General features: G+C 42.0%; 1 protein-coding gene across 1 annotated transcript; it reads left to right on the top strand.

Moving 5' to 3' along the window:
• Positions 1-137: 137 nt before the first annotated feature.
• On the top strand, positions 138-27,592 carry LOC140161763 (uncharacterized). The gene is made up of 8 exons (XM_072185061.1): positions 138-279; positions 12,950-13,475; positions 21,518-21,762; positions 22,386-22,565; positions 24,122-24,220; positions 25,162-25,459; positions 26,562-26,738; positions 27,519-27,592. Exons 2-8 carry the CDS (start codon positions 12,965-12,967, stop codon positions 27,590-27,592), a joined length of 1,584 nt encoding a protein of 527 aa, XP_072041162.1. The 5' UTR covers positions 138-279; positions 12,950-12,964.
• The last annotated feature ends 35 nt before the right edge of the window (positions 27,593-27,627 follow it).

Below are 27,627 nucleotides of genomic sequence, written 5' to 3'. Positions count from 1 at the left end.
TTTTACCTTTTTTTGACAAAAAGCAGTGCAGTTTTCGGCGAATTGTACCGCACACACTGAACCTCCACCCGCCCAATCCGCCCAACCCACCCAACCATTACGTCATGTTCCTATTTTTAGATAGTGGCCATGTTTTGATGAAGATGATGTCAGCTCCGGCGCTGCTGTGGTGGTCGTGATTGCGAATACAGAAAATCGGCGTTCTTTCCATATTTTAGATAAAGTTTTGCATAACATTGGCTATTGGAATTGTTTAGGACATGTGTCGTTGTATATTAGGTAGGTTTTAAGTGGACTAAAGGGTTTTAATTGACCGTAAACCGGCGTCGGCATAACCGATCGTGCATGGGTTTTTTCCCATTGGATATACGTGCATACATGTACATCCGTGTCTGCTATGCATGTGCATGTACATTTACATTGTGTACATAATTTTTAACGTGTCGTGATTAAGATTTTTTTAGTGCAGTGTGAGTACATGTATACTTACTTAGTACACAACCCCTGTTCAGCTGTTTACAAACAGAGATGTAGACAAAGACGTAGACCTGTCAAAACTGTTCCACTTCAAGTTCAGGTTTTAGTGAAGTAGTGAAGATCATTCATGGTCCACAAAAAACACAATCAAAATAACCTGTCAAGCTCGGTGAGACTTTTCGCCGACGATTGCTTAGTTTACACTGCTGGGAGGGCCGAGGGACAACACCCATGTCGCAACTCTCCAAGAAGACCTTGTTAAACTCCAAGACTGGCAGAATAAATGGCTGATGTCATTCAATCCAGCGAAATGTAACACCATGTCCATGCAAATTTCCTGGCCCCCAATGCACTCATTTACTTTTTGTGGCGAGACTCTGCAAGAGGTGGATTCCCATCCATATTTAGGAGTTGAAATTGATAATAAAATGACTTGGAGTGTCCATATCAAGAACACAATTAATAAGGCGATCAAGGTGCTCGGCTTTCGCAGGAGGAATGTTTGGTTCTGTACAACCGACGTGAAAACTTGCACATATAATATGCTTGTGCGACCTATATTGAATATGCCAGTATTGTTTGGGACCCCATACCCAAATACATAAGCACAGAATCGAAATGGTGCAGAGGAGAGCAGCCAGATTTTGTAGCCGGAACTTTAGCAAATACAGCAGTGTCACAGATATAACTAAATTGAACTGGGAAACTTTAGAAAAAAGAAGAAAGAATGATAGACTTACAATGATGTATAAAATTTCAAATGGACTGGTCGGGGTCAAGAGAGAGGATTATCTGATTCCTGCACAAGTCACCAGAACCAGGGGAAGCCATCTCCATAAATACCAAAGGCAGCACACCAGACTCAATTCACAAGTTTTCATACTTCAATCGAACAATCCCAGACTGGAACAAGCTACCCGGGGAAGTCACAGCAGCAACTACATTAGACATTTTTAAACAAAAACTGAACAATTGTTAGAAGTTCTCAAGTTAAAGTCCTGCAAGCGCGTCAAGTCAATAAATAGGGGAGATTGGGGTTAGTTGAAACATTTTTCACAAAATCGTCTTTTTAACACAAACCAATTACTTTCAAGAAAGACTAACCATATCAGTATAAACATATACAAACATGCTACAAATACAGCCTTAAACTTTATTGGACCTGCTTATGATTATTCATATAATCCAATTTGAAAATTTGAAAAAAAGTGTTTCAACTAACCCCACCCCTGGGGTAAGTTGAAACATAGAGTGGGGTTAGTTGACTTGAAACATGGCTTGTAAAAATTTCAAAATAATTATTATTGTGTTGTTAGGGTTATAATTCCCTTGAAGACACCCTTTAACATACAATCAGTGTGAAAAAATGAATAAATAAATATGTGGGAGTGCGGGTCAATACTTTGGACACAAGGTGACGAATGTCACCATGGACCAAATTATGAGAAGCCCAAAATATTATAAAATGTACTTTCTGTGTGCACTTTTTGCTTGTATTATTGCTTTTTAACCATATTAAAGCAATATTGAAGAAATGGTGAACATGTTACAAATTTTTAAAAAGTCAACTTTTCAACCATATTTTTCTATGCGATTTTCGTGTGTCAACTAACCCCACCTCAAAAGTTTCAACTAACCCCGATGCCTATTTTTACATTTCAAAGTTCATTACACAAAATAAGAAATACAATAAAACTTTTATTTAACATTATTCTGGGACTTACTACTAGTGCTTATGATACTCAAAAAATAATCCCCTGAATCTTCAAACAACATGGAGATAACGCAGCTTTTCTGAGGGGTATAAATTAGTCAGTAAGTCAAAAAACAGATATTCCTTTCCCAAGCCAACACTGGTGGGGCATCAGTGCTGTTGCTAATTTGGTGGATGACCCTTACTAATACCTATTACTAGGTGCCAGTATTTTACCAAATTATTTTTTTGTGTCAGAAAAAAATACAATGTTTCAACTTACCCCGCGTTCCAACTAACCCCAATCTCCCCTACTCTAATGAAGTTGGCGAAATGTGGACAATTTGTCTACCCTACCGACGACAACAGAAACTGAAACTGAAACTGAATCATATATTAGGGTGCATCATGCCCCCCTTTTGTCAACCAGATTTTATGTAGCCAGTCTTAAAATGTGCCAAATGATGAAATAATAAGATTCCCAAAATTTTAATTCATTCCGAAGTTCGTCTTATGGGTCCTCCGTGGCCTGAAAGTTTGAAACGAATAACCCATATGAACATTACGCAATAGGCATATGGCAGCTATTCACATAACATGCATTTTAATCATAGAAATTGGCTGCTCTAAGTACCCAAGTACTTGGGGTGTTATTCAACTATGTATATGATACAGGCAATCCAAAACTATTACATTTTAGGCCCTTCACAATTAATTCTTACATGTAGTTTCCTGTTTCATGGTTGAAAACAAGGGATGAGGTGACTTTTAATTATTTAGAGGTTAATAACTCAAGCATCGGTTATTTGGAGGGCATTGTGAAAAATCTAAACATTTTGCCTTTGGAACCGAGGCATATCCCGAGGGGTGCAGCCCCGAGGGATATTCCGAGGTCCAAAGGCAAAATGTTTAGATTTTTCACAATGCCCTGACATATATAACCGATGCAAAGTTATTAACCTCATTCATAACCGCTCACTTTGATCTTTTAACTTTACAAAATAACACACAATTTTCCTCAAAAGTTTGTAAAAATAAACAATTTTTACATCTTCCCTTTCCCAAAATCGATCAGGCTAAAACAAAACGACCAATAACAAAAATGCGTATCAGAATCTGTGCAAATATGGTAGCGCAAAATCCAAATACGGCAGCCATCGCGCAAGCAGTTCGTTGGATTTGTCGGCGCACGAGAAGTCAATTGTGTGCGACATTGGAACAATTACGCATTTTGCGGTCAATTGTGAGATATTAATGACCTCGATTTGCGTTAGCGTTTTCACAAATAATAAAATATGATTGGATCGCACGCATCGCGTTTATTAATGAGGTTATGAATAATTATTAATTATTAATTATCTATTATTTTCTTTATTTTTAAACAAGTGGTTGCAACCTACATCAGCCCGTTTTGACTAGGAACATGCATTTAATTATTTTACAACTTTGTTTGATTTTATACATAAGTAATGGTACAGTTATGTTCTTTGTTTATTTATCATTATAGTTGATATGATCAAAGTCAGAAAGTAGCAAATGGAAGTCATTAAAAGTTACTTTAAAAGAGAAAATCCAAAATATAAATAAATAATTAAATATTTTGCAATTCTCTACTTTGGACGCGGGCGGGAAACAGGAAACTAAGTATTAATTGTAAAGGGCCTTAACATGAAGCAGCTTTTCCAAACCCATAATTAATCATGTAAACAAATAGCTGCCATATACATTTCTTGTATTTGACACTTAACACAGTGAAATTATGTGTATTTCTGGTGGAGAAAATGACTTTTTGAGTTATTTAAAAATGACTTTGGCTTACAATGTAATTGATGATTGGTCTTAGGCCTAATAATATAAAGTCAATGAGATAAAATAGTGCATGGACTTTCATTGTATCCCACTAGCTGGCTTACCCCAGCACAGATTCATCAGACGCACAATTATTAGATGGTATATCATGTAAATTGATAAAATGGAGATTGTTAAGTCAAAGGCAGAAATGAAGAGAGACTCCCTTGAATTCATTCAGCTATGTAAGGCCTAAGATATTCTTGGGTGATCAGAAGGTGCTGACATTTAAGGAACCTGGTGCAATCCACAAGGCAAGGTGGATGGCAAAGATACTGGCCTCGATTAAGATCACCATGTTGAAAAATAACATCGCCAGGTGTCACAGGGAACAGTTACAACAAAGCATCAACTACCCAAGATATGTGACTTCTACAGTTCCTGGTGGATAAGCTGTCGTCAGACTTCTGATATGCACCCTGGAGGCCTGGAATGATCTTGATCTCTACAAGCGCCTATTAGCATACGATTCTGTGAATTCTTCAGTATCACAGAGTGCAATTAAGGGACTAAAACGCCTAAACTGAAGAATATGTTTCCTCTTGCCCTCTTCAGTAGAATTGTGCCAGACACAGAGAAACAAGCAATTGCGAATAAACTTTAGAGGTAAAACCAACAGAAGAGGTTATAACTCCAAGTAACCGGTTTGGTGTGGGGTTTGGTAAATCAACCTTCCCAGACAACATCACACAGTCAACTTCACTCTTCGCAGACTTGGTAGGACCAAACTCATGGTTCATGATGAGGATCTAGCGATACTGCAGATCGACCATCAATTTCTTGAAGAGAGAGTGAAGAACTGGGCTATGTGTGCTACTTATCAGGCTTCTAAAATCAACATCAGTGCCATCAATGCAATCAAAATTTAATTCAGATTTCCTAAGCACTGCAAAATCTGAGCACCATTATCAAAATGTTCTTCAGGTTGAATAGGAAAGAACAGGCCAAATCTAGGTAAACATAAACTTTTAATATGAAGACAAACATTGAACATGTTGAAGGAGAACTAATTGAAAATGTGACTTTCATCTCACTTAACTGTGGGTAAGTTTTTAGCTAAAAGTATGCTTTGAAATATAGTTAAAATTCAGCTTTTATTTGTAAATGGCAGCACTACATGTATGCTAAATAAGTGTGTCAAAGCACATGGCAGCTATTCATTTTTGTGATATAAATGCCATATTCATATGAATTTTAACTTCAAGTTCAGTTGAAAACAAACCCCAATTACATATAATCCTGATCATGTATTTTAAGTACATGGCAGCCATTATATTAACCATTAAGGGGGTACTACACCCTGGCCAATTGTGTGCCTATTTTTGCATTTTTCTCAAAAATTATAGCACATTGGTGACAAGTAAGATTTGCATATTATAGGGGCAAAGACTACAACTACTGTACTGAAAATTCAGCAACTCAAAGCAAGTAGTTATTGATTTATTGATCAAATATTGGTTTTCCCTCATTTTTGACTGTAACTCCACAACTGTTGTCTGTGCTGAAATAAAAATTCCAGTGCAGTAGTTGTACGTAGTTCTTGCCCCTATAATATACATATCTTACTTGTCCTCAATGCGCTATAATTTTTGAGAAAAAATGCAAAAATAGGTACAAAATTGGGCAGGGATGTAGTACCCCCTTAAAGGTGAACCTCATTGAAAATAAAGTTATATATCAATGGAAAGCTTATGATATCAGGATATTAAAATATTTTTTTCCGATTTTTTTTGATGGCCAATAAAGCTGAAAAATTAAAAAATGAATGAATTTTTGGTCTTTTTAAGGCGCCAAAAAGCACCCAAATCAATCGCCTTTTGACCTTGAGAATGCTCGTGACGTAAGCTCAGGGTTCGTGAGTCACGTGATCCTACTCGGAAACATGTAAACAAGACTTGCTTCCTGTACTTTGCAAGCTGCCCGGCAAGTCTGATTTTCACAATAAAGCTTGAAATGAGAAGAATCTTCAAGTTGCTGATTCCTTCTATATTAGAAATAATAGAATTATTGTCAACACGAAAATGTTCCGTAAATTTTTGACAAAATCAGTCATAACTGGCTGGGTATAACTGGGTAATTGAGTTTGAATTTCGCTGGGATCAATTCCATGCGCAAATGATTGCTGCTACCGTATACCGCTCATGTCATGGACTGAATAAACATGATCGAATAACAAATTAAATAACTTGTTTGTGACATTCCCTATTCTTGATTCATTTAAAAATATCTGATTTTAAAAAATATCGCCTTGTAGTAATCAAAAATTAATTTAAAAACCGCAGATTTCATCAAATCCAGCCCATAAAGGTTTTCATATTATAGCGCATTGCGGTAATACATTCTCCGGTACATTCTTTCCACACAATCACGATTGAAAGAAACAGATACTTTATTATAAAATAAATACAATTTAGGCTTAGTAGACCGTTATTTGATGGAATTCTGAAATCTGAATAAAATTAAAATATTGTCACTTGTGTCACGATTCTTTTAATGATACTACCATCAGTGTACTGAAAAAGTGAAACATTCATGTTTTATGGATTACCGAACACGATGCGTAAATTGCTGCTTTTATGCTGAAGAAATTACAGGCAGCCGCGCCGATCAAGGTGGGCAAACACAGCGACTCGCTTCGTCTCTCCGGTAGCACAAGTTCAAGTTGCGCCGTGTTCCAGCAGATTTGATCAATCGTTCCCTTATATTTGGAACATCTACAGGAATAAATTTTGCTGATGAAGTAGCAATAAGTTGGAAATATCAGAATGTGAATATCAAATCGGTCATTTTGTCTGCAAGTAGGGCCTACAGTACGTACAGTCGCGGATACGGAACACTCGGCGACTGAGTGAGTTCACCCCGCCCCGTATGTATCTACGAGTTCGCCTATCATACATATGACCGATTGTAAAGTTAAGAAATAATTTAAAAATCCCGTACATGTACTTTATTCTATTCCTTCATTTTCTCATTGTGATAAGTTCATCTCAACTTGGTGTGACGATCTGAACTGGTAGCACTAGCAGTTATTTTTGCAATCTGTTTTCATTCCGGTTCTTCAGCTTAATCTTCGCTCTTCGTGCTTTTACTGTAATATTCCCTGCATATCGTGGATGGCTTGGCCTATCCCAAATCACCCCGGCCAGCACTTTTCCCATTTTTTAATCCACACACTTTATTCAGGAACTTGATTCTTGATTTGATCATGATGTTTCCTTCATGTTATTCTTATTTTATTGAAGATATTTTTCATGTAAAGTAAGTTGGCAATGACTGAGTTCGTGCATTGGCCCGATGCATGCCACAGTAATGCATGGACATTGTGTTTACAATCAAACCCGGAAGTAAATGTGTGTCCCGTGTTGACGCCATCATCGAAAAGCGCCCAATTTGAACGATTTCTGTTTGTAATTTAGGGGTGGTGCCAATATCAAATCTTTGCATGGAGATTATGTCTATCCTGGTGTGTTAGGCAAATAAAAAATATTCTTTTCTGCTTCCTGGCATCATAAGCTTTCCATTGATATATAACTTTATTTTCAATGAGGTTCACCTTTAAGCATTAGAAAATGTGTAGCTGCCATATGCCTATTGCGTAATGTTCATATGGGTTATTCGTTCAAACTTTCGGGCCAAGGAGGACCCATAAGACGAACTCAAAATGAATTTAAATTTTGGGAATCTTATTATTTTATCATTTGGCACATTTTAAGACTAGCTACATAAAATCTGGTTGACAAAAGGGGGGCATGATGCACCCTAATATATATTCATACCCAGTGGGCACAAATGGTTGCTACTATGTTGTGTCAACGTCAATATCTAACGTCGGATGACGGTTGCCTGAAGGATGGATATGAAAGTTTTTTTAACGCCAAAATAGATCGTTGGTGCGACGTCCACATTCAGCGTTGTGCCGACGTGGGCCAACGTCAATCCAACATTGACCCAACCCTAATAAAGATGTAATCTGTGACGTTGCAGGGGTGGAATTTCGGCGGGAGTCCGAGAGTCGACTCTCGCAGAGACTCCCGTAAAAGTCCTATTGCGAGAGTCCATGTGGACTCGCGCTGGAAATGATCGGCTCAGCGAACTCGCCTTAAAACTCAAAGCCTGCAAAATATAAAGGAAAAGTCGCCAAAGATGCAATGACATAATGGAAGTGAGAGTATGATGACACATATATTAAAAACTTAACTTTGTTAGTTTATTTGAATGCATTTTACGTATGCCTACATATAATACCTTTTGGACTCCCGCAAGATTGTACAACAAGAATCCATTTACGGGAATCCATGGACTCTCGCAAAACTCTTTTGCGAGAATCCACTTGGACTCCTGTGGCACTTTACGAAATTCCATCCCTGCGTTGGGCTAACATCAAATATTTGATGTTGGGCCAATGTTATTAATCCATCCATTGACCAACGTTAAACCAACCATTATCCAACGTTGATCCAACGATTGGCAAGTAAGCCCAATGAGACGAAAAATCATGAAAAAAAATAAAAAATATTATTTAGTAGCGTATACTCTCCTTACACCGAGTCTTACACTTACCTACTCTCTATTTTACAACGAACACAAATTTCCTAGCTCAATTTACACAAGTCACTTACCTTATGGACCTACCGGGATTCGAACCAGGGACCTTCGGTTTATAAATCTGGCGCTCTAGCGACTGAGCTACCGGGGCTCTGTATTTGATGAAGTGTTTTAAGTTAATATAACCAGTATTTTGATGGCTAAACCTGCTAAAGTGTATTATTTAAAGGATATTGATCAAATTTACTGTAAATATTGATAACATTTACTAAATGTGTTGACTTGTTTTCTTTATAAAGTAATATACATGTAAAAATAAAAAATCTTACTGACGATTGAATTCCAAAGTATTAATGTTATAGTATTATTAATTATATAATTATTAGGGTTATATATATTACATTTTTACTAAGCATCGTCATCGTCATCATTATCATTATATTATTATTATTATTATTAGTGTTATTATTATTATTATTATTATTATTATTATTATTAGTTTATCTAGTGGAGCTTTTATAGTCTTTATTTAATTTCACACTTTGATACGCCTAGTAAATAGACAATTTTGGACCAACTTGACCATTCCAATAACTTGGACAACAGTAGGCCTGCTGTTTACCAACGTTCAGCTGAACGTTGGTCTGATAAATTCTAACCGTCATATTAAGGTTTGTGTGATGACGTTGCCCCAACCTTGGCGTAATTAACAACCGATGTCGTCAATAAAGTGTTGCTTCAACGTTAGTATTGAGGTCACACGACAACCATCGTGACGGCAGACGTTGTTGCGATGTCTTCAATCATCGGTGTGCGATGTCGTCAATAAAGTGTTGCCTCAACGTTATATTGAAGTCGTGCGACATCTGTCGCCACGGCAGTCAATAGGTGATGTTAATGTAACGCCTTTATCGCCGGTTGTACTGATGTCGCCAACGCGTAGTGTTGCCACAACGTTGTATTCTGGTCATATGATAACTGTCGTAGGGTAGTCAACAGGTGACGTTAATGCAACATATTTATTGTCAGTTGTACTGATATCGGCAATGAAGTGTTGTCTCAACGTTGTATTGTCTTGCGGCCGACAATACCTCAACGTTTGTGCGACGTCATCACTAATAGGTCACTGACGTCCTAGATTAGTACTTGTGTTAACGTTGGAATTTGGTTGCCTGACGTCCGACCTTATTACAACGTCCGTACAACGTAGTTTTTCCCAATTGTGCCCACTGGGTATAATATACACGCTATGTAACAGCGTGCGTGATTGGTCGAGAGCCAGGCATAAACAGCGTTTATGCCCGGTGTCCCGGATCCCCGCGGATGTGAGATCGCAGGGAAAATGAAGGAAAATCATGTTTTTTAATATATGTTTACTTGTATGTAATTTTTTGTTATTATTTTGATGAAATAAGAATCACAAAATGTTCTGGTATGTATAAACGGGATTCATTCATACATTTTCGTGACTAAATGGTTGTTTATGCCCTCGGGCCACTAGTGGCGCCTTGGGCATTATAAGTTATATAACAACTGTTTAGTCATGAAAATCAGGGCATAATTTAGTGTTGGCCATTTGTATCTATAGCAAAAACAGATATTGATGAAAATTTGTATATTATACAAATATTGACTGCTATGAGGGGCATGGTTAAAATTATAGGCCCAAGGTGATCTCAAAACCATGACTATGCCCCGAGGCGTAGCCGAGGGCATAGTCATGGTTTTGAGATCACCGCTGGCCTATAATTTTAACCATGCCCCTAATAAAAAGCAGTCAATATTTCGTCGGCTGTATTCCATAGTGGCGATAGTGATTTTTGGTCATTTTTTGAAAATTGGCACATATGTTTTTAATGATGTTCTCTTTCATTTTTCTAAGTCTCATCAGTCATAATTAGCTAATTAATTAGTAATTAATTAATTAAATGTGGCGATAGTTACAAAGTGACATTTTTGTATTCCATAGTGGCGTATCGACCATACGCCACTTTTTATACACATTTTATAATTATGAAATATCGGCAAAAATGAAAAACATTGTATGTCATAGTGGCGTACACGTATCGAACCTATACGCCACTATGGAATACGAATGACGAAAAGTAACGCCATAGGGATTACACGGCGACCGAGGGGGCGTACGGTTAACGTTAGGTTAGGTTATTGCGTTTTGTTTGTTTTCCATAGTGACGTATAGTTTTATTTTCAGTTTGCCAGCAATAGTATGTATATTTATTTCTTTTGAAAAATATATAAGATTAAAATCTATTTAGTTTACTACAGAAATTTCACATTATTTACAAAATATAATGAATGTCTGATTTACACAACTCGATTTTAAATTGGCATTTCTTCAAACCCGATTTTCTCGAAAAGTTGTTTATTCGCGGCACCCCACTATACGCCACTATGGAATACGGATGACGATTTGTTTTATATACCAAATCTTAAGATTCTTGTCATCTGTTTGGTTAAAAGCATCGATTTTGGGAAAAGAAATTAATAGTTTCAATGCGAACGGCACACAGATTACAATCTGCACTTTCTGCGTAATTATAGCGCGTGAAAACATTAACGCGTGCGTAATATCATTTACGCTGGGAAAAACGCGCAGTTTGATCGTGGCGCATGTGACCGGTCCATAGTTCATTTCCATGGACCGGTCCATAGTTCATTTTGCGGGCATAGTTAATTCAATGACTGCACTTTCAACCAATCAGATGACAGGAATCTTAAGAGGTATATAAACATGTATAGCATTATAGCTGTTGTATTCTTTTGTATGCAAATGAAAATCCAATTGCATAGCATTTTGCCAAGATTGAGTAGTAAACTGCTAGATGCGATACCAACTAAATTATGCCCTGATGAAGATACTAATGAAGTTGAACCCCTATCTACATGTACCTCGAGTCACCAGCACTAGCTTTGAAGTTCAGCGTGTGCTGCATTGGCTTTAGTATACTATGTAGTTACTCGCGTGTATGTATGCGGCGCGTTGATCGTGTGGGTAAAAGTATATGCCATTTTATTGTTGATTCAACTAACAACATGATTGTTGGGATTCTGTAAATCTTGGTAATTTTGAGTGTCAAAATATCAAGAGTGATTTGTCTTTTTGCTGCACAAATAGGTTATAATAAACAAAGATGTAAACAAATTGTGATTCAGATATTTAGATTTATTTTTAAGCAAGTTACATCAAGTACTATTAGTACCGCCCGGGTACAGTTTGTTGCATGTATGAGCATTCATTTCTAATTTACATCAATTGGTTAAATTGTTGTTTGAGTTGTGTTATTTACATGTAAACAAGTACATGTGTATTTAGTAAACAACTTTGTTTACATGTTACCCTGTTTCTGTTTCCTTGTCAAAGGTGGCACGCAGGATCACTCAAAGTGGGAAATTTTAGACATTGTTTTGTATTGTATCTTTAAAAGTAATGATGATAAACTTGTACCGGTACATAAAAGTATACATTTGTACATTTTCAGAAAGGAAATGACACAAGGAATCCAACTACATGTAGCACGGCAGATTTCTGCAAAAATTAGCAATTTTTAGTCGTAAATTACACAGTTGGAATTGGAAACATACAATGTGCCTCCAAATCAAAGAATATAAATTTTTTTTTTTTGGTCTGCCATAACAACTTACGGTACCCTAAATATCAAAATTGACGTAAATTGCATATGTGAGTTCTAAAGACACAAATCTAGAAAGTGTTTCCTCAAATTTTTGAATTTTTTCTTCGTTTTGAAAATATACCTTAAAATATCCCAAATTTTGGTCAAAATTGAAAAAAAAAATTATAGGTAATTACATAAACAATGTAAAAAATAAGCGCCCATCCAAAATGACTTTGTTAAGCGCCCTGGTTAATGGAATGAATGCGGTATCTCTAATGTAGTCTGCAAACATTCTAACTTTCATCATTCATGCTGCACAATTTTAATTAATTCTCCAATGCAGTGTGTGTCTTGTAACTTCCTGCCTCCAAACCCTGATACAATCATGTTTCGGGCACCTCGCGTGTTGTAGTGCCAAATTATGAATGGGCCTGTCCAGCCCTCCGGTCACTTCTCTGTGCTTCATGATCAAAAAGATAAGGGTCAGTACTTGCGAAAAGATTTCAGACAAAGTCATCCAAGTTTTCAGAAGTAAGTTGCCTAATTTTTCCCTTGACTATTGGTCTCAATGGGGCGCAAGCTATCGCAGTAGTTGTTTGTACCATCTCAAGTCGCCCAATTGGGAGTGAACACCACAGGGAAAACCCACTAGGAAAAACATGTGGAAGCAAAAAGTACAGGCCTTCACGTTTAGAATTTGGTGTACGTTCATGTTGGAAAAATAACTCAATATGTATGTATGTATTTGCAGGCTCTAGCTGACAGTATGGTAGAACTGGAGCCGGACAATGAAACGTCACAACAGATGATGAAAGGGGACCGTAGTTCACAGCGGGTGATGCTGCAGTGCACCGACCACGATATCATTAAAGATGGACAACTTCAAAGTATCAGCGGTGCCCATCCTGAACAAGTACTGGACAAGGACAACAAAGAAGACACTACTGAACTAGCAATTGGAGCTGCAGTCTCTAAACCGTTAGTTTGGAAGATTCAGACTCATTCGAACAACCTCGCTGTGGTTATTAATGTTAAATCAGCGACTGAAGAAAATACGGGCATCAAGTTAAGCAAAGTGCAACATGTAGGGAAGAGTGTTAAGGATGACGAAAACAAAGTGAGGAAATGCGAGGATGAGGCCGAGTCAAAGGTCGATTTTCAGAATAATTCGGACAATAAGGCTGAGGACAATTGCGAAACTGAGAAAAATAACAACGACGACTTGAAAGAAACTGCGAAAAATAAGAAGGACTTGAAGAACACTGGCAGTGACCGAGGTAAGCATTAATTGTCCACATCCCATTCCTGGGGGTGCAACATCTAAGGGGGTCATTTGTGTAAAAGTGAATGATGCTCACAAATCTTTTAAGATAAATCAATTCCTGAAATTTATTAAGCTGGTGTATGTCCTTTGAAAATGAAACAATGAATGGATCCAAGGATGTGCAACTTAACCCCATGCGAACTACCTGCCGATTGGCCAAAAAGAACTTTTCATAGTCCAATCAGCAACATTGTTAGAATAATTTCACCACACAAAAAAAATTGGGGTGAATTATTTACAAAGCTCCAGACTCAGTACACCGGTCGATCTTACCGTTTCCGATGTTGATTAAGATACTTCTTGCATCGATCCCGAGATGCGGAAAAAACCAATAGTCATTTTGTCCCACATAAATGAATAAATAACAAAACCCCCGATCCCCGAGTGGACTCACCCATTCGGTGACGTCACACACGATAATCATCCCTTATCCTCCTTGGTTTCTAGATGAGATAGACGTGTGGATTTTTCTTTACCAACGCTAAGTATCATTACGAACCAAAGGACAAGATATACAGTTTGTTTGTTACACTGAGGTAAAAACCAACCAGTATAGTCGCTAGGGAGATAGTTTTGACGACATTTTTCGCTAGAAAAGTGACAAAAACGATCCAAAAACTTAGCTTGTATGTGTGTTTCCGTTCGTATACGGGACACACGTTTTCAAAATGGCCGCCCTTAGGACGCCATTTTATTTTTGTTCTCACGTAAAACAACTATAACAGACTAGTAAGTTACAATAGATGTTTGTACAGTACTGTGTATACATGTATGGTGAGTGATTATCGCTATGTTTATGGTGTGCTCTATCGTTATATCTTTCAGTACGCGTCTGATGACGAGTTACTGCTAAGAGTTCGTGGGTTTCGAAGGACCAGCCTGACAAATCTTCCCCAAAAGGTTTTCAGTTTTTCATCCCTTTGTATATATATTTTTATATCATACCACTACATCAGCGTCAGCCACTGTGCGTGTGGGTCTGTTTATTGGGCTTGAGCTTGTGTTCGGGGGTAGTGCTGTACGCTCCCGATTACACAATGTGTTCAGGCCTTGTCAATCATGCCCTTCCCTTGTGCCAGAGTGGGACCCGCATCCACTCTGCTACTCCCACAGGGATTGCTCTAAATCAAATAAGTGTGCTTCCTTTTGCATAGGCTTATCGGACATCCACTTCGAGGATTTAGAAAGTAGCGCTTCGCTTAGGTCTTCGACACAGACAGAAGACGAAGACTAAGAAACAGAAGCCTACAGGTAAGATTGATATGGTAGGTACTAGCGAGGCCGGCAAGGGCCACGCTAAGGTAACCTCTGGGGCTCCGGTCCCGGGCAAGCAGGCGGACCCTCCGGGACTGCTAGCGAGCCCGAAGGCCTAGCAGCCAGCGAAAGCACTGACTTAACGTCTAAGCTAGTAGCAGGCAGCAGGGCGGTACTTGCCCTAACAGGCGAGTACCAGTCTACCAGTGAGATCTCTAGCGAGCTTCTTGCAGGTGGACACCCGTCTATTGCTGGCGAACGAGCGGGTCTAGCACCATGAAGTAGCCGGCGACGGACAGTATGCCAAGGGTACCCGGGCTTGCCTGGGTTGAATCCTAGCATACAGCGTGCAGCGGACTTGCCTCGGCCGGTCTGTAGCACGCAGCGTGCCAGTGGAACCCGGGCTTGCCTGGGTTGATCCACGCACGCAGCACGCCTTTCGTTCCCGCAAGGGTCGAATGAAAACGTGCATGGGTTTAGCAGAGACGATACCGGGCTAACGCTTCAGGTGTAGTCTTAGCAGAACCAACTGGGGTTGTCACACGGCAGCGTTCCCATGGTGGGACCGCCGAGTGATTCCCTGGGCCTTGGAATGGCTGCCGGCTGTCCTCCGGGACTGGCTAGCGGCTATACGGGTTGGGCTCGCAGTCTCTCACGGGACAGCGACCCAAGTGCAAACAGTGGCAGCTACCGAGACGAGCTACGGCTTGACTTCAGTGGTAGCCACTATGCACGCACCCATAGCTGCCGTGAGTGGTCCGCCACACACAGCGACCTTTGGGCGAGGCTCAAGAGGTTAGGGTAGGTCGTTTGAACAGCCTGGCTGATCAACAACCCACTTATGTCCTCGAGAGCCAGCAGAGCGTGGGTGATCCATTACAGTCAATGGGTCAATTACCCTCTTATGATTGATACTGCCTATTCAGGTAGCGAGGTGACTGATCGAGGGTATACACGCTCAGCTACCCGTGATACTAGGCAAGCTCCTTTTAGCCAAGGGACAGCCAGTATAGCGGGGTACCCATACACACGGCTTGATCCTCTAGCGGGGAACGCCGTGAGGCATGGGTACAGTGGTACGCAGCCGGAGCCCTACCGGGCACCTACGCTACAAACCACGCAGGTACCGCAGTACTCGTCCTGGTTACCACAGTCTCTGTGGCAACAGGGGGAGGCGGTACTGGTACTGCCGTTCCATGGGGTTTCCCTGGTGGCGGATCCTTTCAGGGTCAGCTACCAACAGGGTATGCCCGTGGTATCCGCCGCAGGGTGGTTTCTTCCACGGTCTACCACCGTGGCAAGTGCCGCCTAGCGTTGGGCAAGCAGTACCACCAGTTGTTACCCAACCCGGCGGCGAGTGGCTAACCCGGATACAGCTCAGGGTAGGCCGCACACTGCTATGGCTAGGGCGACAGCAGCGAGAGCGTCATGGATCCCGGGTGCTATAGCTAGCATCTCGGGTCTAGCGGGAGTACTCCCTCTTCTGCTGGTGTTCAGTTGGCTAGCCACACGGTGGCGACACCTCCTGTCCACCTTCAGATGCCCGTCGTCAGATCTCTTCCTCATCAGAGAGTGAGTCAGAGTCTGAAGGCGAGGGAAAGGAGTCGGAAGATGAAACCAGTAGCGACTCACAGTCTGATGAGACTGTGCAGCTAGCTTCAGGTATCCTTCCCCGCTTCCCGTGAGGAACTCGCTAGCAATGGTCTGCCTGCGGACACCGCTGAGGTGATGAGCCGTGTGGCCCAAGGTTTGGGCCTGGCTTTCTCTCAGGAGGAGTCCGTTCAGGAGGACCAGGGCATCTTTTCAGTAGGATGCCCAGCTAGCGCGCCCACACAAGGGTCGCCCGCACTTGCATTCCCGGCGGACCTCAAGGGTAGGTTTCAGTGAGGGCTGTCAGGCTCGCTGGAGCTTCGACGCCGCGTGCTTGCACGCTTCCACTGCGTGTTTCGCAGGAGGACTACGAAACCTACCTCAGGGTCCCTGACATGGATCCAGACGTTGCCAAGCGCCTGCCGCTAGCGGCCAAGGCGCACGGGTCGTGCTCCCCCCAGTGGGAGGAGGAGCTAAAGCTCATCGATAAGCGAGCACGCCGCTTATCAGAGTCTCTAAGCCGCTACCACGCTTGCCGAGCACCTCGGTAGGAAGGTAGCGAACGACCACGGGGCACCGTCGGAACTCTTCCGCGAGGTTAATCTGTTAGCGGTGCTAACAGCTAACCTCAACGAGAGTTCTATGGGCCTAGCCCATAGGATGTCATCTCGCCGCCGGGAGATGCCTGTCTGTCCCTCCAGTCAACTTACGGCTCCGACTTTGCTGATGCAATGAAGAAGTCAGACTCGGTGGGACAGGGGCTACTTTTGGACAGGCCTTTTTGCGCTACGGTTGAGGACCGGGCAAAGAAGGCCACCAATGAGAGCACTCTGAAGAAGTCGGAGGCTGCCCTGACCAAGGGAAGGGCAGTAAGGCGAAGAAGAAGCACAAGAAGAAGAAGTCTTCTAAGCGTTCTTCAGCGCCAGCTCCGGCTTCAGCAGGACGCTTTACCACAGACTACACCCGAGCCGAGGCTACTCCAGCACCTCCCAAGAAAACTGGGAAGCGCAAGAGTAGTGCTGGACCAGATGGCAAGCCCCCTAAGAAGAGCCGTTCTTCTAAGGGTGGCAAACCAGATCGGTCCTGAGGGCACGGCGGTCGACAGTCCATGCCGGCAGGTTTGGACTTCCACAGGGATTCCCCTGTGGGCGGCCGCTGTGCATTACGCCCAGAGATGGCATGCCATCTCACCGGGCGCCTGGGTATTGTCAGTGGTCAGTGGGGTTACAGGCTGGAATTTACCAGCCACCCCTCGTGCGCCTGCACGATTCAGAGGTCCACGGTAGTGCCGCCAGACGGCCCCCAGCGTCGGGCACTACTGTCAGAGGTCACTCAGCTTCTCACGAAGCAAGCGATTGTCCCGGTCTTCCCCGCTTTCACCAAGGGGTTTTGGAGCACGTTTTTCTGGCTCCAAAGAAGACCGGCGACTGAGGCCATTCTGAACCTCAAGCCGTTGAACGAGTTCATCAGGCCCAAGAGGTTCAGAATGGAGACTTCGCCGGTGCTAGCCTGCCCCATCAAGGGTATGTGGGCGGCATCGCTAGATCTCTCGGACGCATATCTGCATGTTCCGATCGCACCTCAAGATCAGAGGTTTCTACGCTTCAAGGTACAGGGTCAAACTTACCAGTTTCGATGCCTGCCATTCGCTTGTCCACCTCCCCAGAGTGTTTACACTCCTGGTCAGGGCGGTGGCAGCGCACCTGAAGCGCAGGGGAGTCAACATGTGTTGCTACCTGGACGATTGGTTCATTTACGGACGCACCCCGCTAGAGACACAGTGTCTCGTGGAGTTAGTAGTCCGTACGGTGCGGGACCTGGGATTTCTGATCAACGTCAAGAAATCCAATCTGGTCCCGACGCAGACACCACTATTCTTAGGGGCCCAGATCAACCTCAAGGAGGGGATCGCGGTGCCCTCCCCCGCGAGGGTGACGAACATGGCGAGGTGTGCCCGACTCTTGGCCGAGTCAGAGGGGGCACCCGCTGTGGCATGGATGAAGGTTTTGGGCCTTATGGCCCGTAGGGGAGACCTCGTGCCGTACTGCCGCTTTCACATGAGGCCTATACAACTACACCTTCTAGCCTTTTACAGGCCCAGTCGTCACCCAATATCCCTCGCGGTTCCGATGTCGGAGATCGCGCGAGAGGAACTCTGGTGGTGGACCCATCAGCCCAATTTGACTCAAGGTGTCAGGTTTCCTGCACCAGCGGTGCGGCCACGTAGTGACGACCGGCGCGTCAAAGCTGGGCTGGGGGGCCACATCCACGAGACTCAGTCTCGGCCTATGGTCGGCCACGGAGACGGAGTTCCATATCAACCTTCTCGAACTTTGGGCAGTGGAGAGAACTCTCCAGCATTTCGAGAAGGTGATCGTGGGATCTCATATCGTTGTCCAAACAGACAACACAACCGTGGTGGCCTACCTCAACAGACAAGGGGCACCAGGTCACCACGGTTATGCCTGCACGCACTACGCCTGATAGGGTGGTGCAAGGCCAGGCAGATTACGTTGAGAGCGATGCACATAGCGGGAGTCACCAACATCCTCGCGGACGTTCTGTCACGAGGAAAGGTGTCGGGACCTACAGAATGGTCCCTTGCTCCGCAGGTCGCCCAGACGATCTTCGAGGTGATGTACCACCCCTCGATAGATTTGTTCGCATCTCATCGAAATCATCAGCTGCCGGTGTATTGCTCAAGGGTCGCAGACCCACAGGCATTCGCCGTGGGCGCTCTGTCCGTAGCCTGGGGAGGGATGACTGCTTACGCGTTCCCCCCGATCTCGCTCCTCGCAAGGGTGGTGACCAAGATCGGGAGGGAGGATTGCAACGTCATTCTGATAGCACCGTTCTGGCGAAACACCTGTGGTTTCGACCGATGGTGGATCTACTAGCGGCTCAGCCGCGAGTACTCCCCGAGTTACCAAATCTACTCCGGATGCCCGGAGGAGAGGTACCAAGTCTACCACTAGAGCACCTGCAGTTAGCTGCATGGCCCTTATCAGGGAACGTGCGGCGGAGGGAGGCTTTTCATCAGAAGCTGCTTCTCTCATCGCCGGGGGTAGACGCGAGTCTACCCTCCGTGACGTATAGTCAGCGTTTGGCTCCCTACTACGCATGGTGCGATGAGAGAAATACATCTCCCACTAGAGCCCCTGTGCCTCTAGTGGCAGATTTTCTGACAGAAAAGTTCAGGTCAGGACTTCAGCAGGCAACGATAGCCAACTATAAGTCAGCCATTCTCTCGATTCATCGGGGATTTGAAGACGGGTCGACTATCAATTCAGATGGGTCCCTAAGTCTTCTTCTCGACGGTATGTCCAACGGGCGCCCGCCGGAAAGGAGGTTGGTCCCTCCATGGGACCTCAACACAGTCTTGGAGTATATTAAGGGTCCCCTTTTGAGCCCCTGTCAAAAGCGACCCTTAAATACGCCACTCTTAAGGCGGCCTTTCTTCTGGCGTTGGCTTGGGACGGCGCTGCTCAGAGTTGCACGCAGTCTCAAGTCAGCCTCCGTGTTACTAACAACGGAGCGACGCTGTTTCTTCGCCCGGATTTCCTTGCAAAAAATGAGCGAAGTACATTCCGACACTCGCCCTCTTCCTCCCAGTATTGGGCAGGGTTAAATCAATAGCCGAAGACAGGTTGTGGTGCCCGTGAGGGTGCTACAGCACTACCTTGGCCGAACACAAACCTTAAGAGGGGCTCATGACCGCTTATTTATCACTCACGCCAGAACCGCACGGTCCAGCCGCTAAACAGACTCTGGCACGGTGGCTGGTCCAGGTGTTGGTGGACTCGGGCGGCAAAGACGCTTCGCCCCAAGGCCCACTCAACCAGATCTATCTCATCTTCGTGGGCCTACCATAGGGGGTCCCCATAGAAGAGATTTGTCAGGCTGTGTCTTGGAAGAACCCGTCGTCCTTTTCCACGGTTTACTACAAAAACGTAAACCAACGACCAGGCGATAAGTTCTCCAGGGCTATTCTGCGGAGATAATATGGTGGTTGGGTATCAGGTGTTTTGCGGACAATCAGAATTCCAACATGGTAAGAACCAGTGTTTCTATTCTTAACCACTGAACTTTCAGTTCAGGGTTTTGTCTGTTCACGTAGTCTTTCTGTTTCCGGCCGTGAGGGGGGGAAATAGTTTGACCTCGCGATTACCATGCTACCCACTCTCCCGATCCTTATCAGATGCTGGCCAATCTTGTACCTCCATCCGTCGGTTACTTGCTAGATCGATCTTTCAGATGTTGATGCAAGAAGTATCTTAATCAACATCGGAAGCGGTAAGATCGACCGGTGTACTGAGTCTAGTCCCAAACAAAAATGTTTGGTAGACTCATAACCGTGCGATCTTACCTTTCCGATGTTGATTATCCCAGACCCGGCCGCCCCTACAAGTTTGGCGGTAGGGGCTGCCCAAGTCGGATAAGGGATGATTATCGTGTGTGACGTCACCGAATGGGTGAGTCCACTCGGGGATCGGGGTTTTGTTATTTATTCATTTATGTGGGACAAAAATGACTATTGGTTTTTCCGCATCTCGGGATCGATGCAAGAAGTATCTTAATCAACATCGGAAAGGTAAGATCGCACCGGTTATGAGTCTACCAAACATTTTTGTTTGGGACTATTCTGATTGGTGATTAAAGTGAAAATATCTTGCAGTTGACCAATCAGAGGCAATGTTAGATCGGCAGGTAGTGCTCAGGGGTTATTCGGTAGCCAACCCTGTCATACACCCTTTGACTATTTTAAGATTCAGGCATACGCACAAAAATAATAAAAGCACTTCATGATTGGTGTACCTAATTTTAAAACCTAGCCTTACCAAGTTCTTGTATTGACTTATAAAATTAATTCACTTCTTGCATGGTCATCAAGTTTGAAGGTATTATGTAGAGCCTCGATCTGGCAGCATGCATGAATGGGAATTGAACGAGTCATATAACATTGTGTAAAGTGACGTCATTCTTTCTTTCACATCTATTACCAGTTTGAGGCTCTACCCAATATGGCGGAACCATGCAAGGGGTGAATATAAAGTCTCCAACAAGGATTCTATCCAATGTGTGTTTTGAAAATGTTGATTTGTTTGTTTTTATCTTGACCAACGTTTATTTGCATGTTTACTTATAATGTAGATGATTATGAAAAGGAAAAACATGAAGAAAAACATGAGGAGGAAACTCTAGAAAAGACAGATAAACAGAAAGAAAAGAAGATAACAAAATGCAGAAAGCGAAAGAGGAGAAAAAGGCGTAAAATGGTCAACAGCGGTGAGACTGCGGAACAGCCAAAAGAGAAAATGGAAGTGCCTGGAATTGTTAGTGCTACTGGAGGAAAGAATGGTGGCGTCAAAAGTTCATCGAACAATCAAACTAATACAGTAAGTGGGAAAAGATGACAATGAAGGGTGCATTTGTTGATTATGTTTTATCCATATCTGTAGTAAATTACTGCTATAATCCTCTTTGTAAATAATTTTACATACTGGTACTCCTTTTTTCAACAATCTGTGCAAGAATCAACTTTGATTCCCCCATCCTCTTTAGGCAATATTTGAAAGAATCAACTTTTGATTCCTTCATCTGTTTTTTGTCAACTTTTGATACAATGTTTTTAAAGGTCGAACATTGTTGGCCAGTCCAGCAGTGTCTGTGGTAAAGTTGTAACATTATACCTACCACATAGCAAGAAATCTCAATCTCAGATAATATCCCATCTTGCATGCACTTAGACTCTGCACTTATTCTGAATAAATAAGTTTACACCACCTGCTCCTTAAGGTCATCTGAATCAATTTGCATTGTGGGATATGGTGCAATAAAATCCCTGTCTTGTGGGTGAATGTCACTAATCTGTCCTCATAAAAATAATGTTATTTGATTAAATGGACTACATTTCCAGATGTATTGCTTCCACTTCCACGAGAAACGTTTTGCCGATTCTGGCCAAAATTCTAACCCCGACTCGACAATCTTGTGTGATTTTTTTTTATGTCAATTTTAGACTACCTCCAGTAGACGACAGAGTGGCAAGAGACGCTCAACAGGTGCGGATGGGATAGGAGGGTCACCAGGAGGATGCGGAGGGAAACCACCCACACCACCGCATGATTGGAAGGAGAAAGCACCAGATGATGGAGAGGTAGAAATTAAGAAGCAGGGTAGACGACCATCAAAGAGACTTGTAAGTTCAGGTGTTTTCTTTGAAATACTAAAGAATGACCTTCATTAGACTTTAGTTGATCAAACCTGCTCATGAATTATGATAAGTCTGTTGAAGTCACATGTTAATAAGAGCATGTTATGTTGAGGAGTAGGTTAAGAAATTAATAGAAATTCCCAAACAGATCCAACTTCCACCATGAACTGTTTTCCAATCTACAAGTGTCAAGTGTTGACATTTTGCTGATTCTGATGTTCTGAGAATCACAGCTCAGAACATTTCAGCTCAAGGGGAAAAGGGGTTAAGGTTATTAACTATTTTAAACTGTTGCGATTTGGTCGTTCACAGCATCTTGCGAATGGTAGTGAGCTTTGGCAAAAACTACATTGCTCATTTCATAGCGAACCTGTAGAAGAATTCAAATATCACAGATATATTTGGTAGGTCCCGTGGTTCTTGAGTTATGTTGTAAAGAGGGCTGAAACAACAACACTTTTGTAATAACTCATTAACAACAAAAAATTAAGCAAGTTTTCAAGGTGTAGGATTTGGAGAATGAACTTTTGCAAAACATCAAGGTGTTATTTTTTGATAATATATGGATCTAGATAATGAAAATTGATTTTTTGGTTGCTTCGACCAACAAAACCTCGTCTACCCTTAATATAGGAGAGATAGAGAGAGTAAGGAGAGATGGAAGGAAGCAGTGGGAACATGGAGAAAGCAAGGAAGAGTGATGGGAGAGGAAGGAGAAAACAAATGTGACCATCCACCACAAAGTGATAGTAAAGTCGGCTGTAGTTCATTTTCTGTTTATTGCAGATTTTGAAAGAATGCACTTTCAGCTTCACAATGACACCTCAACCAGCTTCATCGGACATCTGGAAGTGAAGTTATGGTTCATCAAATGTCAAATTCCTAATATATTTTACATAGAAATCCATATACTGGTGTTTGATTGTATCTCAAAATGGAAAATGCCGACTTTACGACCAGTTTGTGGTGGATGGGCACAAATGAGTAAAGACTACAGAGAGGTTTAAGCGGGGGTGTCTGTCATGGCCAATCCCCCAAACATTCACATTCTCAGTTATGAGTAAAATTTCTCCAGGAGTTTGGATTTTAAAGGCAAAAATGTGCATCAGCTTGGCCCATAAAATAGTACATGATTTCCACAACAATGTACATCAACGTGGGGGGATTGATACACTCATAGTAGATATGCTTTACTTCATGAACCTCGCCAGCCGAGAACCACACAATTCTAGTTATTCAGTGTTGCCAGTCTTCAGGAAATTTCCTGATTTCAGGAATTTTTACTTGGATGATCCTGTACAAATGTATAATAGGCAAAGTACATTTTTCAAGAATTGTTTTGCCATTTCAGGATTTTTTGACAACACTGACTGGCATCTCTGGTTATTGCTACCACTAAAACAACATGTTTCAGACCTAAAATGTCACAAAGGCTTTTACCTAATTTGATTTTGATGGGGTAAAATGGGTGGATGAGGCTGTCAGTCGGGTTACAAACCTTCAACATACCAGAACTGTCTTTTACTTTTATTTTGTGACAGATAACGCGTCAAGATTCTCACACGTCTTTGCCGTCCACCATCAGACACGGAGCACCGTATGTGCTGAATCGGAGTCCAGAAAACCAGAGCTGTAGTTTGGTAAGTATCAAAGAGATTAAAAACTTACAGACCTGTTTGGTTGACCAGGCAAACTTTTGGGGAAGTTGTTGTAACACATACCTACCATGCACCGCAAGGAATCTAAAATCCTGATGATCCCATCATGCAGTGGGACTTTAACAAGGAAATTAATTATTGAAAATTTGACACGCAGCTTCCAAATTTTAGAGAATGTACCGTATTTCGTCAAATAGTCGCCCCCCCTCAAATAAACGCCCCACCACTTTTTTCAACCAAGATGTTTCAAAAATGCTGATATTTCCATGCTATCTTGTGTAGTAAGCTTACCAAGTTGCGCACATGGTCGATAATAATGTCAATAATTGGCGAAAATCTGGATCAGAAACCCGGAAGTGAGCCAGAAGTCAGTGTTTCTAGTTCATAGTTCGTCATTTTAGCGTGTGTTTTTACTTTACCTAATGATTTTAACGGGAATTATCGTTCTAAAATTGACCTTGAATAAACGCCCCCTTTGGGAAAATGTAACGCCCCCGGGGGCGTTTATTTGACGACGGTATTGAGTTTTGTGAAAGGAGTTGACATTTTAGGGATGCGTATTTAGTTTTCGAACAATTTAAAAACCGGTCTTCAATTTGCACACTGTATCCCAAATATAATATTTTTCAATAAAATTTTTTTGTAAAATATTTAGGGTACTGTAAAAGTGGAAATTTATCTACATTTATTTTTGTGCTTTTCGCGTTCCAAGCTGCTACCGCGAAAATAACAATACACGAATATATTCCTTTTGTGTTTAGGTCAATGTAAGGAAACTTAGAATGGCAAATTTAAAAACAAGGGAAACAGTTCAAAATTGACAAAGCACGAATAATTAATCATACAAAACTTTCTACTTTTACAGTACTTTTTGGGGCGCTCGCTGCGGCAGTTTACTCAAAATATTTGCATCTATTTCACAGCCTCCCATTGGAGTTCTACCTGCAAGTGACCTTGTGATCGAAAACTTTGTACAACCCGCATTTCAACACATCCAGGCCCAGCCGAGCTTTGTACACTGGCGTACCCATCACTGCCAACCGTGTAAGACCATGCAAGCGTGCCTTTATCACCTACGTGGATGCACCGGTCATCTGATGTGCGATACTTGTAGGAAGATGTTCGACGAGGTCAACCGACATGTGGGAGTGTGTCAAAGGTCGGACGACGATATGTGTGGCATGGCGTTCTGCAAGGAGTTTTATGATGCAACAACACAAGGTATATTATTAAGCAAGGGGACTATAAAATGAACTCTGCTGTGTGTCTGTCAGGGTGTTTGCGTTTGCATCTGTGGAGGTGTGCATATTATACACATACTTAAGTTTGTTCCGCGAAAATTTGTCTTTTGTTAATTTGCGTCAATTGAGTCCCAACTCACGCTCGCGCAAATCCACTAAAGCATGCATCAGTCACGCATTAATACGTAACGCACAACTAGCGTAAATACTGCGCCCAATTGCGTGCAATCCATTCTATATCAATTCACATTGTTATGAGTCTCATTTTTACTGCCTTATATAAGCCGAACCAACTTAAACTGTGGAGCCTTATCGTAACTGCAGCTTCGTGGTTCGAACAAAAACAATGTCTTTGAGCTCTAGAAGGGGCATAACACCTCGCATTTTGTGATACGAACACCTCCACAGTAAGTCGATTGTGTACGGATATGTGTGTGAAAACCTCCACGGTGAGAATGTGTGTTGAATTCCACACATGGGGGGTCATACAAGAGGGGGGTGTGGCTGTATGATGTATGTGCACAAAATGTTAACCCTTGGCTTGTGTAATTTAAAAAAAAAAAATCACAAACCACAAAAGCATCTTTAAAGGGGTATTTGTGTTCAGTTTTTCGTAAGTTTTAGTTATTTATTTTATTTTTTCACCCCTTCACCTCTATTTCCGTTCTATAGATACAGACACCGATGTATCGGCTCGACCTCGCTCAGTGTACATAACCCATTTCAAGAGGGATATTTTACTACACATCACTTAATTGACTGACTTAGGGACCATTCACAAACACTTGTTAGGGGGGCCTGATGCAAAAAAATTCATCATGAAAATTTTTTGACCCCCCTTTTAAGATCTCAAAAATTTCAGGCTCCCCCCTTTTTGACATGAAAATTATGGGTCAACCCCATAGAAAAGCATATAAACTCAATTTTCCCAGGAAAATTTGTGGTCATTTTTTTCAGCCCCCCCCCCCCCTTAGGAGGGTCAGAATTTTTAAGACCCCCCTATTTTGCATCAGGCCCCTCCTAACAAGTGTTTGTGAACGGTCCCTTAATTGTCATTATATTATATCATTGTTATTTTACAGGAAAAGAAGCCCAGTTTGCAATCCTTGCAAAGTTTGCCGCATCATTTTACGATGCGGAATTGAACACACCTAAACCGTTACACTACCCTGTACAGAGACAACAAAGCGTTACAGATGTTCCCATGAGTCGTAAACCTACCATTGGAGGCGGGACAGTTGATAGAGCAGTTGACCCTGGTAAGTAATAAAATACTGCATAAGCTGACATTTTCACCTTTGGAATTATATTCAACAAGTTTGCTACTTGATATTCAACAACGATGAAAATTTATAAAGTACCAATATTCAAAAAGTCAATTGAATACCTGAGTGGAAGAAGGGCCCAACTCCATCCAAACTGTTTTTGAGATATTAAGAAAAAATTTAATATTTGGAAAAGTTTTATAGGCAGAGTGTTTTCATCTTCAGGGGACCTTTAATAGATGAACATACAATATTACATACATTTGAAATTATATATGATGTTTCCATGGCAACGGTACAGGTCTTAATACAGGCTGGAGTTGGGCCTTCTTCCACTAATATAATGCAAGTGCCAGTTCTGTAAGCAGATGTGTTATAAATAGCTACAGAAAGTTGGTAATTATCCATTAATTGCCAACAGTCTGTGCATTTCTAATATGGATGGGAAGTTTGTTCCATTCTTTTGGTCCGAAGCATGAGAACGATCTGTCTGTAAATGCGAATTGAACCTCTATTAATTAATACAAAAATTTCCAATATTATATTGCTCCATAGATACTTCAGCTGGAAATAATAATGATTTTCACATTCATAACTTGAAACCGACTTGCTCAAAATAATGGCTCCTAAATATTATAAGTCCTTTCAACCTCTGGATTTCTTTTCTCTTGACCCCAAAGGCTTACAATAAAATAGTTCAGTTGTTGGGAGTGGTTGGCTGTCTATTTCTTGTTCAGTTTTCTCACCATATAAACCAGCATGTTTATATTTCAGCCTTGCTGGATCATTTTGTTTTAGCCTGGTTCCGTCAGGATCTAAGCGCGTCTCCTCACGGAGCGACTGCCTAAATAAACAAACAAAATTTAACTTTCATTTAATTACA

Source organism: Amphiura filiformis, chromosome 10 (genome assembly GCF_039555335.1).
Source record: "Amphiura filiformis chromosome 10, Afil_fr2py, whole genome shotgun sequence".
NCBI lineage: Eukaryota > Metazoa > Echinodermata > Ophiuroidea > Amphilepidida > Amphiuridae > Amphiura > Amphiura filiformis.
Note: the sequence above shows the minus strand (reverse complement) of the source record. Positions and strands in the feature narration are given on the sequence as shown.